Here is a 19,266-nt window from a genome sequence, read left to right as displayed (position 1 = left end):
TATGGGCATACAGGTGATAGAAATGTAACTCTATACCTACCTGTATGGCCATAGTAGAGGTCTGATGGGAATCTGTCCCTCCTGGGAGATATCTGACCTCTACTATGGGCATACAGGTGATAGAAATGTAACTCTATACCTACCTGTATGGCCATAGTAGAGGTCTGATGGGAATCTGTCCCCCCTGGGAGATATCTGACCTCTACTATGGGCATACAGGTTATAGAAATGTAACTCTATACCTACCTGTATGGCACATAGTAGAGGTCTGATGGGATTCTGTCCCCCCTGGGAGATATCTGACCTCTACTATGGACATACAGGTTATAGAAATGTAACTCTATACCTACCTGTATGGCCATAGTAGAGGTCTGATGGGAATCTGTCCCCCTGGGAGATAGCTGACCTCTACTATGGCCATACCGGTGAGAGAAATGTAACTCTATACCTACCTGTATGGCCATAGTAGAGGTCTGATGGGAGTCTGTCCCCCCTGGGAGATATCTGACCTCACTATGGGCATACAGGTGATAGAAATGTAACTCTATACCTACCTGTATGGCCATAGTAGAGGTCTGATGGGAATCTGTCCCCCCTGGGAGATATCTGACCTCTACTATGGGAACACAGGTGATAGAAATGTAACTCTATACCTACCTGTATGGCCCATAGTAGAGGTCTGATGGGAATCTGTCCCCCCTGGGAGATATCTGACCTCTACTATGGCCATACAGGTGATAGAAATGTAACTCTATACCTACCTGTATGGCCATAGTAGAGGTCTGATGGGAGTCTGTCCCCCCTGGGAGATATCTGACCTCTCCTATGGGCATACAGGTTATAGAAATGTAACTCTATACCTACCTGTATGGCTGATAGTAGAGGTCTAATGGGAGTCTGTTCCCCCTGGGAGATATCTGACCTCTACTATGGGCATACAGGTGATAGAAATGTAACTCTATACCTACCTGTATGGCCATAGTAGAGGTCTGATGGGAATTTGTCCCCCCTGGGAGATATCTGACCTCTACTATGGGCATACAGGTGATAGAAATGTAACTCTATACCTACCTGTATGGCCATAGTAGAGGTCTGATGGGAATCTGTCCCCCCTGGGAGATATCTGACCTCTACTATGGCCATACAGGTGATAGAAATGTAACTCTATACCTACCTGTATGGCCATACTAGAGGTCTGATGGGAATCTGTCCCCCCTGGGAGATATCTGACATCTACTATGGGCATACAGGTGATAGAAATGTAACTCTATACTCACCTGTATGGCCCATTGTAGAGGTCTGATGGGAGTCTGTCCCCCCTGGGAGATATCTGACCTCTACTATGGGCATACAGGTGATAGAAATGTAACTCTATACCTACCTGTATGGCCATAGTAGAGGTCTGATGGGAATCTGTCCCTCCTGGGAGATATCTGACCTCTACTATGGGCCACACAGGTGATAGAAATGTAACTCTATACCTACCTGTATGGCCATAGTAGAGGTCTGATGGGAGTCTGTCCCCCCTCGGAGATATCTGACCTCTACTATGGCCATACAGGTGATAGAAATGTAACTCTATACCTACCTGTATGGCCATAGTAGAGGTCTGATGGGAATCTGTCCCCCCTAGGAGATATCTGACCTCTACTATGGGCATACAGGTGATAAAAATGTAACTCTATACCTACCTGTATGGCCATAGTAGAGGTCTGATGGGAATCTGTCCCCCCTGGGAGATATCTGACCTCTACTATGGCCATACAGGTGATAGAAATGTAACTCTATACCTACCTGTATGGCCATAGTAGAGGTCTGATGGGAGTCTGTCCCCCCTGGGAGATATCTGACCTCTCCTATGGGCATACAGGTTATAGAAATGTAACTCTATACCTACCTGTATGGCTGATAGTAGAGGTCTAATGGGATTCTGTTCCCCCTGGGAGATATCTGACCTCTACTATGGGCATACAGGTGATAGAAATGTAACTCTATACCTACCTGTATGGCCATAGTAGAGGTCTGATGGGAATTTGTCCCCCCTGGGAGATATCTGACCTCTACTATGGGCATACAGGTGATAGAAATGTAACTCTATACCTACCTGTATGGCCATAGTAGAGGTCTGATGGGAATCTGTCCCCCCTGGGAGATATCTGACCTCTACTATGGCCATACAGGTGATAGAAATGTAACTCTATACCTACCTGTATGGCCATACTAGAGGTCTGATGGGAATCTGTCCCCCCTGGGAGATATCTGACATCTACTATGGGCATACAGGTGATAGAAATGTAACTCTATACTCACCTGTATGGCCCATTGTAGAGGTCTGATGGGAGTCTGTCCCCCCTGGGAGATATCTGACCTCTACTATGGGCATACAGGTGATAGAAATGTAACTCTATACCTACCTGTATGGCCATAGTAGAGGTCTGATGGGAATCTGTCCCTCCTGGGAGATATCTGACCTCTACTATGGGCATACAGGTGATAGAAATGTAACTCTATACCTACCTGTATGGCCATAGTAGAGGTCTGATGGGAATCTGTCCCCCCTGGGAGATATCTGACCTCTACTATGGGCATACAGGTTATAGAAATGTAACTCTATACCTACCTGTATGGCACATAGTAGAGGTCTGATGGGATTCTGTCCCCCCTGGGAGATATCTGACCTCTACTATGGACATACAGGTTATAGAAATGTAACTCTATACCTACCTGTATGGCCATAGTAGAGGTCTGATGGGAATCTGTCCCCCTGGGAGATAGCTGACCTCTACTATGGCCATACCGGTGAGAGAAATGTAACTCTATACCTACCTGTATGGCCATAGTAGAGGTCTGATGGGAGTCTGTCCCCCCTGGGAGATATCTGACCTCACTATGGGCATACAGGTGATAGAAATGTAACTCTATACCTACCTGTATGGCCATAGTAGAGGTCTGATGGGAATCTGTCCTCCCTGGGAGATATCTGACCTCTACTATGGGCATACAGGTGATAGAAATGTAACTCTATACCTACCTGTATGGCCATAGTAGAGGTCTGATGGGAATCTGTCCCCCCTGGGAGATATCTGACCTCTACTATGGGAACACAGGTGATAGAAATGTAACTCTATACCTACCTGTATGGCCCATAGTAGAGGTCTGATGGGAATCTGTCCCCCCTGGGAGATATCTGACCTCTACTATGGGCAAACAGGTGATAGAAATGTAACTCTATACCTACCTGTATGGCCATAGTAGAGGTCTGATGGGAGTCTGTCCCTCCTGGGAGATATCTGACCTCTACTATGGGCCACACAGGTGATAGAAATGTAACTCTATACCTACCTGTATGGCCATAGTAGAGGTCTGATGGGAGTCTGTCCCCCCTGGGAGATATCTGACCTCTACTATGGCCATACAGGTGATAGAAATGTAACTCTATACCTACCTGTATGGCCATAGTAGAGGTCTGATGGGAATCTGTCCCTCCTGGGAGATATCTGACCTCTACTATGGGCATACAGGTGATAGAAATGTAACTCTATACCTACCTGTATGGCCATAGTAGAGGTCTGATGGGAATCTGTCCCCCCTAGGAGATATCTGACCTCTACTATGGGCATACAGGTGATAAAAATGTAACTCTATACCTACCTGTATGGCCATAGTAGAGGTCTGATGGGAATCCGTCCCCCCTGGGAGATATCTGACCTCTACTATGGGCATACAGGTGATAGAAATGTAACTCTATACTTACCTGTATGGCTGATAGTAGAGGTCTGATGGGAATCTGTCCCCCCTGGGAGATATCTGACCTCTCCTATGGGCATACAGGTTATAGAAATGTAACTCTATACCTACCTGTATGGCTGATAGTAGAGGTCTGATGGGAGTCTGTCCCCCCTGGGAGATATCTGACCTCTACTATGGGCATACAGGTGATAGAAATGTAACTCTATACCTACCTGTATGGCCATAGTAGAGGTCTGATGGGAATTTGTCCCCCCTGGGAGATATCTGACCTCTACTATGGGCATACAGGTGATAGAAATGTAACTCTATACCTACCTGTATGGCCATAGTAGAGGTCTGATGGGAATCTGTCCCCCCTCGGAGATATCTGACCTCTACTGTGGGCATACAGGTTATAGAAATGTAACTCTATACCTAACTGTATGGCCATAGTAGAGGTCTGATGGGAATCTGTCCCCCCTGGGGGATATCTGACCTCTACTATGGGCATACAGGTTATAGAAATGTAACTCTATACTTACCTGTATGGCCATAGTAGAGGTCTGATGGGAGTCTGTCCCCCCTGGGAGATATCTGACCTCTACTATGGGCATACAGGTGATATAAATGTAAGTCTATACCTACCTGTATGGCCATAGTAGAGGTCTGATGGGAATCTGTCCCTCCTGGGAGATATCTGACCTCTACTATGGGCATACAGGTGGTAGAAATGTAACTCTATACCTACCTGTATGGCACATAGTAGAGGTCTGATGGGATTCTGTCCCCCCTGGGAGATATCTGACCTCTACTATGGACATACAGGTTATAGAAATGTAACTCTATACCTACCTGTATGGCCATAGTAGAGGTCTGATGGCAATCTATCCCCCTGGGAGATAGCTGACCTCTACTATGGCCATACCGGTGATAGAAATGTAACTTTATACCTACCTGTATGGCCCATAGTAGAGGTCTGATGGGAATCTGTCCCCCCTGGGAGATATCTGACCTCTACTATGGGCATACAGGTGATAGAAATGTAACTCTATACCTACCTGTATGGCCATAGTAGAGGTCTGATGGGAGTCTGTCCCCCCTGGGAGATATCTGACCTCTACTATGGACATACAGGTGGTAGAAATGTAACTCTATACCTACCTGTATGGCCATAGTAGAGGTCTGATGGGAGTCTGTCCCCCCTGGGAGATATCTGACCTCTACTATGGGCATACAGGTGATAGAAATGTAACTCTATACCTACCTGTATGGCCATAGTAGAGGTCTGATGGGAATCTGTCCCTCCTGGGAGATATCTGACCTCTACTATGGGCATACAGGTGATAGAAATGTAACTCTATACCTACCTGTATGGCCCATAGTAGAGGTCTGATGGGAATCTGTCCCCCCTGGGAGATATCTGACCTCTACTATGGACATACAGGTGATAGAAATGTAACTCTATACCTACCTGTATGGCACATAGTAGAGGTCTGATGGGATTCTGTCCCCCCTGCGAGATATCTGACCTCTACTATGGACATACAGGTGATAGAAATGTAACTCTATACCTACCTGTATGGCCATAGTAGAGGTCTGATGGGAATCTGTCCCTCCTGGGAGATATCTGACCTCTACTATTGGCATACAGGTTATAGAAATGTAACTCTATACCTACCTGTATGGCCATAGTAGAGGTCTGATGGGAATCTGTCCCCCTGGGAGATATCTGACCTCTACTATGGGCATACAGGTGATAGAAATGTAACTCTATACCTATCTGTATGGCCATAGTAGAGGTCTGATGGGAGTCTGTCCCTCCTGGGGGATATCTGACCTCTACTATGGGCATACAGGTGATAGAAATGTAACTCTATACCTACCTGTATGGCCATAGTAGAGGTCTGATGGGAGTCTGTCCCCCCTGGGAGATATCTGACCTCACTATGGGCATACAGGTGATAGAAATGTAACTCTATACCTACCTGTATGGCCATAGTAGAGGTCTGATGGGAATCTGTCCTCCCTGGGAGATATCTGACCTCTACTATGGGCATACAGGTGATAGAAATGTAACTCTATACCTACCTGTATGGCCATAGTAGAGGTCTGATGGGAATCTGTTCCCCCTGGGAGATATCTGACCTCTACTATGGGAACACAGGTGATAGAAATGTAACTCTATACCTACCTGTATGGCCCATAGTAGAGGTCTGATGGGAATCTGTCCCCCCTGGGAGATATCTGACCTCTACTATGGGCAAACAGGTGATAGAAATGTAACTCTATACCTACCTGTATGGCCATAGTAGAGGTCTGATGGGAGTCTGTCCCTCCTGGGAGATATCTGACCTCTACTATGGGCCACACAGGTGATAGAAATGTAACTCTATACCTACCTGTATGGCCATAGTAGAGGTCTGATGGGAGTCTGTCCCCCCTGGGAGATATCTGACCTCTACTATGGCCATACAGGTGATAGAAATGTAACTCTATACCTACCTGTATGGCCATAGTAGAGGTCTGATGGGAATCTGTCCCTCCTGGGAGATATCTGACCTCTACTATGGGCATACAGGTGATAGAAATGTAACTCTATACCTACCTGTATGGCCATAGTAGAGGTCTGATGGGAATCTGTCCCCCCTAGGAGATATCTGACCTCTACTATGGGCATACAGGTGATAAAAATGTAACTCTATACCTACCTGTATGGCCATAGTAGAGGTCTGATGGGAATCCGTCCCCCCTGGGAGATATCTGACCTCTACTATGGGCATACAGGTGATAGAAATGTAACTCTATACTTACCTGTATGGCTGATAGTAGAGGTCTGATGGGAATCTGTCCCCCCTGGGAGATATCTGACCTCTCCTATGGGCATACAGGTTATAGAAATGTAACTCTATACCTACCTGTATGGCTGATAGTAGAGGTCTGATGGGAGTCTGTCCCCCCTGGGAGATATCTGACCTCTACTATGGGCATACAGGTGATAGAAATGTAACTCTATACCTACCTGTATGGCCATAGTAGAGGTCTGATGGGAATTTGTCCCCCCTGGGAGATATCTGACCTCTACTATGGGCATACAGGTGATAGAAATGTAACTCTATACCTACCTGTATGGCCATAGTAGAGGTCTGATGGGAATCTGTCCCCCCTCGGAGATATCTGACCTCTACTGTGGGCATACAGGTTATAGAAATGTAACTCTATACCTAACTGTATGGCCATAGTAGAGGTCTGATGGGAATCTGTCCCCCCTGGGGGATATCTGACCTCTACTATGGGCATACAGGTTATAGAAATGTAACTCTATACTTACCTGTATGGCCATAGTAGAGGTCTGATGGGAGTCTGTCCCCCCTGGGAGATATCTGACCTCTACTATGGGCATACAGGTGATAGAAATGTAAGTCTATACCTACCTGTATGTCCATAGTAGAGGTCTGATGGGAATCTGTCCCTCCTGGGAGATATCTGACCTCTACTATGGGCATACAGGTGGTAGAAATGTAACTCTATACCTACCTGTATGGCACATAGTAGAGGTCTGATGGGATTCTGTCCCCCCTGGGAGATATCTGACCTCTACTATGGACATACAGGTTATAGAAATGTAACTCTATACCTACCTGTATGGCCATAGTAGAGGTCTGATGGCAATCTATCCCCCTGGGAGATAGCTGACCTCTACTATGGCCATACCGGTGATAGAAATGTAACTTTATACCTACCTGTATGGCCCATAGTAGAGGTCTGATGGGAATCTGTCCCCCCTGGGAGATATCTGACCTCTACTATGGGCATACAGGTGATAGAAATGTAACTCTATACCTACCTGTATGGCCATAGTAGAGGTCTGATGGGAGTCTGTCCCCCCTGGGAGATATCTGACCTCTACTATGGACATACAGGTGGTAGAAATGTAACTCTATACCTACCTGTATGGCCATAGTAGAGGTCTGATGGGAGTCTGTCCCCCCTGGGAGATATCTGACCTCTACTATGGGCATACAGGTGATAGAAATGTAACTCTATACCTACCTGTATGGCCATAGTAGAGGTCTGATGGGAATCTGTCCCTCCTGGGAGATATCTGACCTCTACTATGGGCATACAGGTGATAGAAATGTAACTCTATACCTACCTGTATGGCCCATAGTAGAGGTCTGATGGGAATCTGTCCCCCCTGGGAGATATCTGACCTCTACTATGGACATACAGGTGATAGAAATGTAACTCTATACCTACCTGTATGGCACATAGTAGAGGTCTGATGGGATTCTGTCCCCCCTGCGAGATATCTGACCTCTACTATGGACATACAGGTGATAGAAATGTAACTCTATACCTACCTGTATGGCCATAGTAGAGGTCTGATGGGAATCTGTCCCTCCTGGGAGATATCTGACCTCTACTATTGGCATACAGGTGATAGAAATGTAACTCTATACCTATCTGTATGGCCATAGTAGAGGTCTGATGGGAGTCTGTCCCTCCTGGGGGATATCTGACCTCTACTATGGGCATACAGGTGATAGAAATGTAACTCTATACCTACCTGTATGGCCATAGTAGAGGTCTGATGGGAATCTGTCCCCCTGGGAGATAGCTGACCTCTACTATGGCCATACCGGTGATAGAAATGTAACTCTATACCTACCTGTATGGCCCATAGTAGAGGTCTGATGGGAATCTGTCCCCCCTGGGAGATATCTGACCTCTACTATGGGCATACAGATGATAGAAATGTAACTCTATACCTACCTGTATGGCCATAGTAGAGGTCTGATGGGAGTCTGTCCCTCCTGGGAGATATCTGACCTCTACTATGGGCACACAGGTGATAGAAATGTAACTCTATACCTACCTGTATGGCCCTTTGTAGAGGTCTGATGGGAATCTGTCCCCCCTGGGAGATATCAGACCTCTACTATGGGCATACAGGTGATAGAAATGTAACTCTATACCTACCTGTATGGCCATAGTAGAGATCTGATGGGAGTCTGTCCCCCCTGGGAGATATCTGACCTCTACTATGGGCATACAGGTGATAGAAATGTAACTCTATACCTACCTGTATGGCCCATAGTAGAGGTCTGATGGGAGTCTGTCCCCCCTGGGAGATATCTGACCTCTACTATGGGCATACATGTGATAGAAATGTAACTCTATACCTACCTGTATGGCCCATAGTAGAGGTCTGATGGGAATCTGTCCCTCCTGGGAGATATCTGACCTCTACTATGGGCACACAGGTGATAGAAATGTATCTCTATACCTACCTGTATGGCCCATAGTAGAGGTCTGATGGGAATCTGTCCCTCCTGGGAGTTATCTGACCTCTACTATGGGCATACAGGTTATAGAAATGTAACTCTATACTTACCTGTATGGCCCATAGTAGAGGTCTGATGGGAGTCTGTCCTCCCTGGGAGATATCTGACCTCAACTATGGACATACAGGTGATAGAAATGTAACTCTATACCTACCTGTATGGCCATAGTAGAGGTCTGATGGGAGTCTGTCCCCCCTGGGAGATATCTGACCTCTACTATGGGCCATACAGGTGATAGAAATGTAACTCTATACCTACCTGTATGGCTATAGTAGAGGTCTGATGGGAATCTGTCCCCCCTGGGAGATATCTGACCTCTACTATGGACATACAGGTGATAGAAATGTAACTCTATACCTACCTGTATGGCCATAGTAGAGGTCTGATGGGAATCTGTCCCCCCTGGGAGATATCTGACCTCTACTATGGCCATACAGGTGATAGAAATGTAACTCTATACCTACCTGTATGGCCATACTAGAGGTCTGATGGGAATCTGTCCCCCCTGGGAGATATCTGACATCTACTATGGGCATACAGGTGATAGAAATGTAACTCTATACTCACCTGTATGGCCCATTGTAGAGGTCTGATGGGAGTCTGTCCCCCCTGGGAGATATCTGACCTCTACTATGGGCATACAGGTGATAGAAATGTAACTCTATACCTACCTGTATGTCCATAGTAGAGGTCTGATGGGAATCTGTCCCCCTGGAGATTTCTGACCTCTACTATGGGCATACAGGTGATAGAAATGTAACTCTATACCTACCTGTATGGCCATAGTAGAGGTCTGATGGGAATCTGTCCTTCCTGGGAGATATCTGACCTCTACTATGGGCATACAGGTGATAGAAATGTAACTCTATACCTACCTGTATGGCACATAGTAGAGGTCTGATGGGATTCTGTCCCCCCTGGGAGATATCTGACCTCTACTATGGACATACAGGTTATAGAAATGTAACTCTATACCTACCTGTATGGCCATAGTAGAGGTCTGATGGGAATCTGTCCCCCCTGGGGGATATCTGACCTCTACTATGGGCCATACAGGTGATAGAAATGTAACTCTATACCTACCTGTATGGCCATAGTAGAGGTCTGATGGGAGTCTGTCCCTCCTGGGAGATATCTGACCTCTACTATGGACATACAGGTGATAGAAATGTAACTCTATACCTACCTGTATGGCCATAGTAGAGGTCTGATGGGAATATGTCCCCCCTGGGGGATATCTGACCTCTACTATGGGCATACAGGTGATAGAAATGTAACTCTATACCTACCTGTATGGCCATAGTAGAGGTCTGATGGGAGTCTGTCCCTCCTGGGAGATATCTGACCTCTACTATGGACATACAGGTGATAGAAATGTAACTCTATACCTACCTGTATGGCCATAGTAGAGGTCTGATGGGAATCTGTCCCCCCTGGGAGATATCTGACCTCTACTATGGGCCATACAGGTGATAGAAATGTAACTCTATACCTACCTGTATGGCCATAGTAGAGGTCTGATGGGAATATGTCCCCCCTGGGAGATATCTGACCTCTACTATGGGCATACAGGTTATAGAAATGTAACTCTATACCTACCTGTATGGCCATAGTAGAGGTCTGATGGGAATCTGTCCCCCCTGGAAGATATCTGACCTCTACTATGGGCATACAGGTTATAGAAATGTAACTCTATACCTACCTGTATGTCCATAGTAGAGGTCTGATGGGAATCTGTCCCCCTGGGAGATATCTGACCTCTACTATGGGCATACAGGTTATACAAATGTAACTCTATACCTACCTGTATGGCCCATAGTTGCCACACTGACTCTGCGTACAGCAGGTCAGGGGCCTAAGCTGACCCTAACCTGGGGCCCTGACTAATCCCTCTTCCTGGAGGTACTGTTAAAGGTACAGAGGTCCAGGCCGCCAGCGTAACCCCTACCTCCTGAGGATCCCTGCACCTCAGTAATCTAGTCCTGAGAAGGACCCCAATCACAACAATAGGGGACAGGAAATATTATGACAACACTCAGTACTAAGACGAACGAGACAGTACAAGGGTCAAACCAAAAACCACCTTGCATACAAAAACTACACCACTACTACAGAGGGAACACCAACGGGAAAGGAGATAAATGATAAAGCGAGGAAGGGAAAAACCACTCCAAATACACTTAGCTCAGAACTCCAAAATACCACGAACCGCTCTGTTTGTCTGTATGAAATGCTTTCACCGACACTTCCCCAACAGACCGGCAGGCATTTGAAGGAGTCCCACTACAGCAGCATTGATTGCAGCTGGGCGAGGCTGGACCTCTTCTAGCACAGAGAGAGAGAGTTAACTCCCTCACTGCCGAAAAACACAAAACACCAAAAACTCAGCTGCGAGAAGTCAGGCTGTGTAATCGTGACGATCTTCGTGGCGAAACACCCGTGACAATAGTAGAGGTCTGATGGGAATCTGTCCCCCCTGGGAGATATCTGACCTCTACTATGGGCATGCCGGTGATGGAAATGTAACTCTATACCTACCTGTATGGCCATAGTAGAGGTCTGATGGGAATCTGTCCCCCCTGGGAGATATCTGACCTCTACTATGGGCATACAGGTGATAGAAATGTAAATCTATACCTACCTGTATGGCCATAGTAGAGGTCTGATGGGAATCTGTCCCCCCTGGGAGATATCTGACCTCTACTATGGGCATACAGGTGATAGAAATGTAACTCTATACCTACCTGTATGACCATAGTAGAGGTCTGATGGGAATCTGTCCCCCCTGGGAGATATCTGACCTTTACTATGGGCATACAGGTGATAGAAATGTAACTCTAGACTAACCTGTATGGCCATAGTAGAGGTCTGATGGGAATCTGTCCCCCCTGGGAGATATCTGACCTCTACTATGGGCATACAGGTTATAGAAATGTAACTCTATACCTAACTGTATGGCACATAGTAGAGGTCTGAGGGGATTCTGTCCCCCCTGGGAGATATCTGACCTCTACTATGGACATACAGGTTATAGAAATGTAACTCTATACCTACCTGTATGGCCATAGTAGAGGTCTGATGGGAATCTGTCCCCCTGGGAGAAATCAGACCTCTACTATGGACATACAGGTGATAGAAATGTAACTCTATACCTACCTGTATGGCCATAGTAGAGGTCTGATGGGAATCTGTCCCCCTGGGAGATATCTGACCTCTACTATGGCCGTACAGGTGATAGAAATGTAACTCTATACCTACCTGTATGGCCATACTAGATTTCTGATGGGAATCTGTCCCCCCTGGGAGATATCTGACATCTACTATGGGCATACAGGTGATAGAAATGTAACTCTATACTCACCTGTATGGCCCATTGTAGAGGTCTGATGGGAGTCTGTCCCCCCTGGGAGATATCTGACCTCTACTATGGGCATACAGGTGATAGAAATGTAACTCTATACCTACCTGTATGTCCATAGTAGAGGTCTGATGGGAATCTGTCCCCCTGGAGATATCTGACCTCTACTATGGGCATACAGGTGATAGAAATGTAACTCTATACCTACCTGTATGGCCATAGTAGAGGTCTGATGGGAATCTGTCCCTCCTGGGAGATATCTGACCTCTACTATGGGCATACAGGTGATAGAAATGTAACTCTATACCTACCTGTATGGCCATAGTAGAGGTCTGATGGGAATCTGTCCCCCCTGGGAGATATCTGACCTCTACTATGGGCATACAGGTTATAGAAATGTAACTCTATACCTACCTGTATGGCACATAGTAGAGGTCTGATGGGAGTCTGTCCCCCCTGGGAGATATCTGACCTCTACTATGGGCATACAGGTGATAGAAATGTAACTCTATACCTACCTGTATGGCCATAGTAGAGGTCTGATGGGAATCTGTCCCCCCTGGGAGATATCTGACCTCTACTATGGCCATACAGGTGATAGAAATGTAACTCTATACCTACCTGTATGGCCATACTAGAGGTCTGATGGGAATCTGTCCCCCCTGGGAGATATCTGACCTCTACTATGGGCATACAGGTGATAGAAATGTAACTCTATACCTACCTGTATGGCCATAGTAGAGGTCTGATGGGAATCTGTCCCCCCTGGGAGATATCTGACCTCTACTATGGGCATACAGGTTATAGAAATGTAACTCTATACCTACCTGTATGGCACATAGTAGAGGTCTGATGGGATTCTGTCCCCCCTGGGAGATATCTGACCTCTACTATGGACATACAGGTTATAGAAATGTAACTCTATACCTACCTGTATGGCCATAGTAGAGGTCTGATGGGAATCTGTCCCCCTGGGAGATAGCTGACCTCTACTATGGCCATACAGGTAGGTATAGAGTTACATTTCTATAACCTGTATGTCCATAGTAGAGGTCAGATATCTCCCAGGGGGGACAGAATCCCATCAGACCTCTACTATGTGCCATACAGGTAGGTATAGAGTTACATTTCTATAACCTGTATGCCCATAGTAGAGGTCTGATGGGAGTCTGTCCCCCCTGGGAGATATCTGACCTCACTATGGGCATACAGGTGATAGAAATGTAACTCTATACCTACCTGTATGGCCATAGTAGAGGTCTGATGGGAATCTGTCCTCCCTGGGAGATATCTGACCTCTACTGTGGGCATACAGGTGATAGAAATGTAACTCTATACCTACCTGTATGGCCATAGTAGAGGTCTGATGGGAGTCTGTCCCTCCTGGGAGATATCTGACCTCTACTATGGGCCACACAGGTGATAGAAATGTAACTCTATACCTACCTGTATGGCCATAGTAGAGGTCTGATGGGAGTCTGTCCCCCCTGGGAGATATCTGACCTCTACTATGGCCATACAGGTGATAGAAATGTAACTCTATACCTACCTGTATGGCCATAGTAGAGGTCTGATGGGAATCTGTCCCTCCTGGGAGATATCTAACCTCTACTATGGGCATACAGGTGATAGAAATGTAACTCTATACCTACCTGTATGGCCATAGTAGAGGTCTGATGGGAATCTGTCCCCCCTAGGAGATATCTGACCTCTACTATGGGCATACAGGTGATAAAAATGTAACTCTATACCTACCTGTATGGCCATAGTAGAGGTCTGATGGGAGTCTGTCCCCCCTGGGAGATATCTGACCTCTCCTATGGGCATACAGGTTATAGAAATGTAACTCTATACCTACCTGTATGGCCATAGTAGAGGTCTGATGGGAATCTGTCCCCCCTGGGAGATATCTGACCTCTACTATGGCCATAGGAGGTGATAGAAATGTAACTCTATACCTACCTGTATGGCCATAGTAGAGGTCTGATGGGAGTCTGTCCCCCCTGGGAGATATCTGACCTCTCCTATGGGCATACAGGTTATAGAAATGTAACTCTATACCTACCTGTATGGCTGATAGTAGAGGTCTGATGGGAGTCTGTCCCTCCTGGGAGATATCTGACCTCTACTATGGGCATACAGGTTATAGAAATGTAACTCTATACCTACCTGTATGGCCCATAGTAGAGGTCTGATGGGAATCTGTCCCCCCTGGGAGATATCTGACCTCTACTATGGACATACAGGTGATAGAAATGTAACTCTATACCTACCTGTATGGCACATAGTAGAGGTCTGATGGGATTCTGTCCCCCCTGCGAGATATCTGACCTCTACTATGGACATACAGGTGATAGAAATGTAACTCTATACCTACCTGTATGGCCATAGTAGAGGTCTGATGGGAATCTGTCCCTCCTGGGAGATATCTGACCTCTACTATTGGCATACAGGTGATAGAAATGTAACTCTATACCTACCTGTATGGCCATAGTAGAGGTCTGATGGGAATCTGTCCCCCTGGGAGATATCTGACCTCTACTATGTGCATACAGGTGATAGAAATGTAACTCTATACCTACCTGTATGGCCATAGTAGAGGTCTGATGGGAGTCTGTCCCTCCTGGGGGATATCTGACCTCTACTATGGGCATACAGGTGATAGAAATGTAACTCTATACCTACCTGTATGGCCATAGTAGAGGTCTGATGGGAATCTGTCCCCCCTGGGAGATATCTGACCTCTACTATGGGCATACAGGTGATAGAAATGTAACTCTATACCTTCCTGTATGGCCATAGTAGAGGTCTGATGGGAATCTGTCCCCCTGGGAGATAGCTGACCTCTACTATGGCCATACCGGTGATAGAAATGTAACTCTATACCTACCTGTATGGCCCATAGTAGAGGTCTGATGGGAATCTGTCCCCCCTGGGAGATATCTGACCTCTACTATGGGCACACAGGTGATAGAAATGTAACTCTATACCTACCTGTATGGCCATAGTAGAGGTCTGATGGGAATCTGTCCCTCCTGGGAGATATCTGACCTCTACTATGGGCATACAGGTTATAGAAATGTAACTCTATACTTACCTGTATGGCCCATAGTAGAGGTCTGATGGGAGTCTGTCCCCCCTGGGAGATATCTGACCTCTACTATGGGCCATACAGGTGATAGAAATGTAACTCTATACCTACCTGTATGGCTATAGTAGAGGTCTGATGGGAATCTGTCCCCCCTGGGAGATATCTGACATCTACTATGGGCCATACAGGTGATAGAAATGTAACTCTATACCTACCTGTATGACCCATAGTAGAGGTCTGATGGGAATCTGTCCCCCCTGGGAGATATCTGACCTCTACTATGGGCATACAGGTGATAGAAATGTAACTCTATACCTACCTGTATGGCCATAGTAGAGGTCTGATGGGAATCTGTCCCTCCTGGGAGATATCTGACCTCTACTATGGGCATACAGGTGATAGAAATGTAACTCTATACCTACCTGTATGGCCATAGTAGAGGTCTGATGGGAATCTGTCCCCCCTGGGAGATATCTGACCTCTACTATGGACATACAGGTGATAGAAATGTAACTCTATACCTACCTGTATGGCCATAGTAGAGGTCTGATGGGAATCTGTCCCCCCTGGGAGATATCTCCCCCTGGGAGATATCGTTGACGTCAACGATGGTGCCGTCAACAAGGATTTGGATTTCTGGATCACGGAATGAATTACCTATACGATGGACTACTTGCTAGAGATGGGGTGCACCTTACGAAGACTGGAAAACATGTATTTGGAAGTCGCCTTGCTACACTCATCAGAAGAGCTTTAAACTAGAACAATGTGGGAAGGGAAGCAAAAGGCCAGAAAAAGCCATACAGCTGACAAATGCTATTGAGATCTCTGCTACTGGAAGTGGAAAAGAAGAACAAAGACAAAACAATTTAAATAATAAAAATATGGGAGGAAGAGAAACCAATCACAAACTAAAATGTTTTTATACAAATGCACAAAGCATGGGCAACAAACAAGGAGAATTGGAACTACTAATGCAGGAAAAGGAATATGATGTCATTGGAATCACTGAAACTTGGTGGGACGATACACATGATTGGAATAAAAGGCTAAAAGGATACAACTTATTTGCAAGAAACAGACTTGATAAACGAGGAGGAGGTGTCGCATTGTATGTTAGAAAAGCGAATATCTGCACAGAGATTGAAGCTTCAGAGACTGGGAGTTCTGTGGAAACTGTTTGGGTAAGAATACAAGGAGAGAACAACGGAAAGGACACCATTGTAGGCATTTACTACAGGCCACCTGGGCAAGCTGAAGATATGGATGAACTCTTTATGTATCAAATGACCAAGTTCTCCAAAAAATATGACGTAGTGGTCATGGGAGATTTCAACTATCCAGACATTTGTTGGGAATCTCTCTCAAGTAAAACTAACAGGTCAAGCAAATTCTTATCCTCTCTTGCTGACAACTTTATCTTCCAAAAGGTAGGGGAGAAAACAAGGGGATCTGCTACTTTGGATCTAATCCTTATAAACAGGGAGGAAATGGTTGAGGAAGTAAAGGTGGCTGGGACCCTAGGAGGCAGCGATCATGCTATTATAGAATTTTGGATAACTAGAGGAGGAAGACATGTGAAGACTCAAACTTCAAGGTTAGATTTTAGAAAGGCAGATTTTAAGAGACTCAGAAAGAGAATAGGAGGGATCCAATGGCTGGATGTCCTTAAGGACAAAAATGTCCAGGAAGGATGGGAAATTTTTAAAAATGAGATTCTCAAAGCACAATCGTTAACAATCCCGAAAAGTAGGAAGAATGGGAAGCATTTAAGGAAACCAGGATGGATGAACACAGAACTTAAACACATGCTAAAAAGAAAGAAAGAAATGTTTATTAAATGGAAAGAGGGAGGCATATCTAAAGAAGATTATAATGCAGTCTGCAGATCCTGTAGGGCACGTATCAGGTTAGCTAAAGCTGACAATGAATTAAGGCTTGCAAGAGATGTCAAAAGCAATAAAAAAGGATTTTGGGGGTATGTCAGAAGTAAAAGAAAAGTCAAAGATGCTATAGGATTTTTACAGGATGAAAATGGAGAAATGGTAAGAGAGGATGTTGAGAAGGCCGAACTTTTTAATTCCTATTTTGCATCTGTTTTCTCTCAGAAAGAAAATGTAACATCAACTGATCTTCACTGTCCTTTTAAAGGAATAGAGGAATCCAAGTTATCTGTAAACAGAAAGATTGTGAGGGAATATTTAGCTAAGATAAATGAGTTCAAGTCTCCAGGTCCAGATGAATTACACCCCAGAGTACTGAAGGAGATCATAGAAGAAATTTTAGAACCACTCTCCATAATCTTTGAAAATTCTTGGAGAACAGGAGAAGTCCCAGAAGACTGGAGAAGAGCAAATGTTGTTCCTATCTTCAAAAAGGGGAAGAAAGTGGACCCAGGGAACTATAGGCCGGTGAGTCTGACTTCTATACCAGGAAAGATCTTTGAACAAATTATTAAACAACATGTATGTAAGTACATGGATAAGAATGAAGTGATTAACCAGAGTCAGCATGGGTTTGTAACTAACAAGTCATGTCAGACTAACTTAATTTCCTTCTATGACAGAATCACTGACTGGGTGGATCAGGGAAATGCTGTAGATATAGTATATCTTGACTTCAGCAAAGCATTTGACAAAGTATCTCACACCATCCTTATTGAAAAAATGACCAAGTATGCAATGGACCAGGCAACTGTTAGGTGGATTCATAACTGGCTTAGTGATCGGACTCAAAGGGTGGTTGTAAATGGCTTCACATCCAGCTGGATGAATGTCTCAAGTGGGGTACCACAGGGCTCCGTCCTGGGACCTGTATTGTTCAACATCTTTATCAATGATTTAGATGAAGGAATTGAGGGTAAACTGATTAAATTTGCTGATGACACAAAGCTAGGAGGGATAGCTAATACTAGAGAAGAGAGAGAGAGGATTCAAAAAGACCTAAATAAACTGGAGCAGTGGGCAGCAACCAACAGAATGGTTTTTAACAGGGAAAAATGCAAAGTACTACATCTGGGCAATAAAAATGAAAAAAACATATACAGAATGGGAGGAATAGAGCTAAGCAACAGTACATGTGAAAAAGACTTAGGTATACTAATAGATCATAGACTGAACATGAGTCAACAGTGTGATGCAGCAGCAAAAAAGGCAAATACAATTCTGGGATGTATTAACAGAAGCATACAGTCTAGATCACGTGAAGTCATTATCGGTCTTTACTCCTCTTTGGTCAGACCTCATCTGGAATACTGTGTACAGTTTTGGGCACCACATTTTAAAAAAGACATAGACAAACTGGAGCAAGTTCAGAGAAGAGCGACCAGAATGGTGACTGGTCTGCAAACCATGTCCTATGAGGAACGGTTGCAGGATTTGGGAATGTTTAGCTTGCAAAAAAGAAGACTGAGAGGAGACTTAATAGCTGTCTACAAATATGTCAAGGGCTGTCACATTGTAGAAGGATCATCTTTATTCTCATTTGCACAAGGAAAGACTAGAAGCAATGGGATGAAACTAAATGGGAGGAGACACAGATTAGATATTAGAAAAAACTTTTTGACAGTTAGGGTGATTAATGAGTGGAACAGGCTGCCACGAGAGGTGGTGAGTTCTCCTTCAATGGACGTCTTCAAACAGAGGCTGGACAGACATCTGTCTGAGATGATCTAGTGAATCCTGCTTTGAGCAGGGGGTTGGACCAGATGACCCAGGAGGTCCCTTCCAACTCTACCATTCTAT

General features: G+C 45.3%; 1 protein-coding gene across 1 annotated transcript in view; it reads left to right on the top strand.

The window, feature by feature from the left end:
* Positions 1–19,266, top strand: part of LOC141235426 (uncharacterized) — a 108,755-nt gene that overhangs the window by 28,211 nt on the left and 61,278 nt on the right. The window contains exon 4 of the mRNA XM_073668109.1: positions 17,632–17,934. Coding sequence (XP_073524210.1) covers positions 17,632–17,934 — 303 coding nt within the window. The remainder of the gene's footprint in view (positions 1–17,631; positions 17,935–19,266) is intronic.

Source organism: Phyllobates terribilis, unplaced genomic scaffold, assembly GCF_046119375.1.
Source record: "Phyllobates terribilis strain yellow unplaced genomic scaffold, ASM4611937v1 Scaffold_664__1_contigs__length_860015, whole genome shotgun sequence".
In the NCBI taxonomy this organism is placed as follows: Eukaryota; Metazoa; Chordata; class Amphibia; order Anura; family Dendrobatidae; genus Phyllobates; species Phyllobates terribilis.
This window is presented reverse-complemented; position numbering and strand designations above follow the sequence as displayed.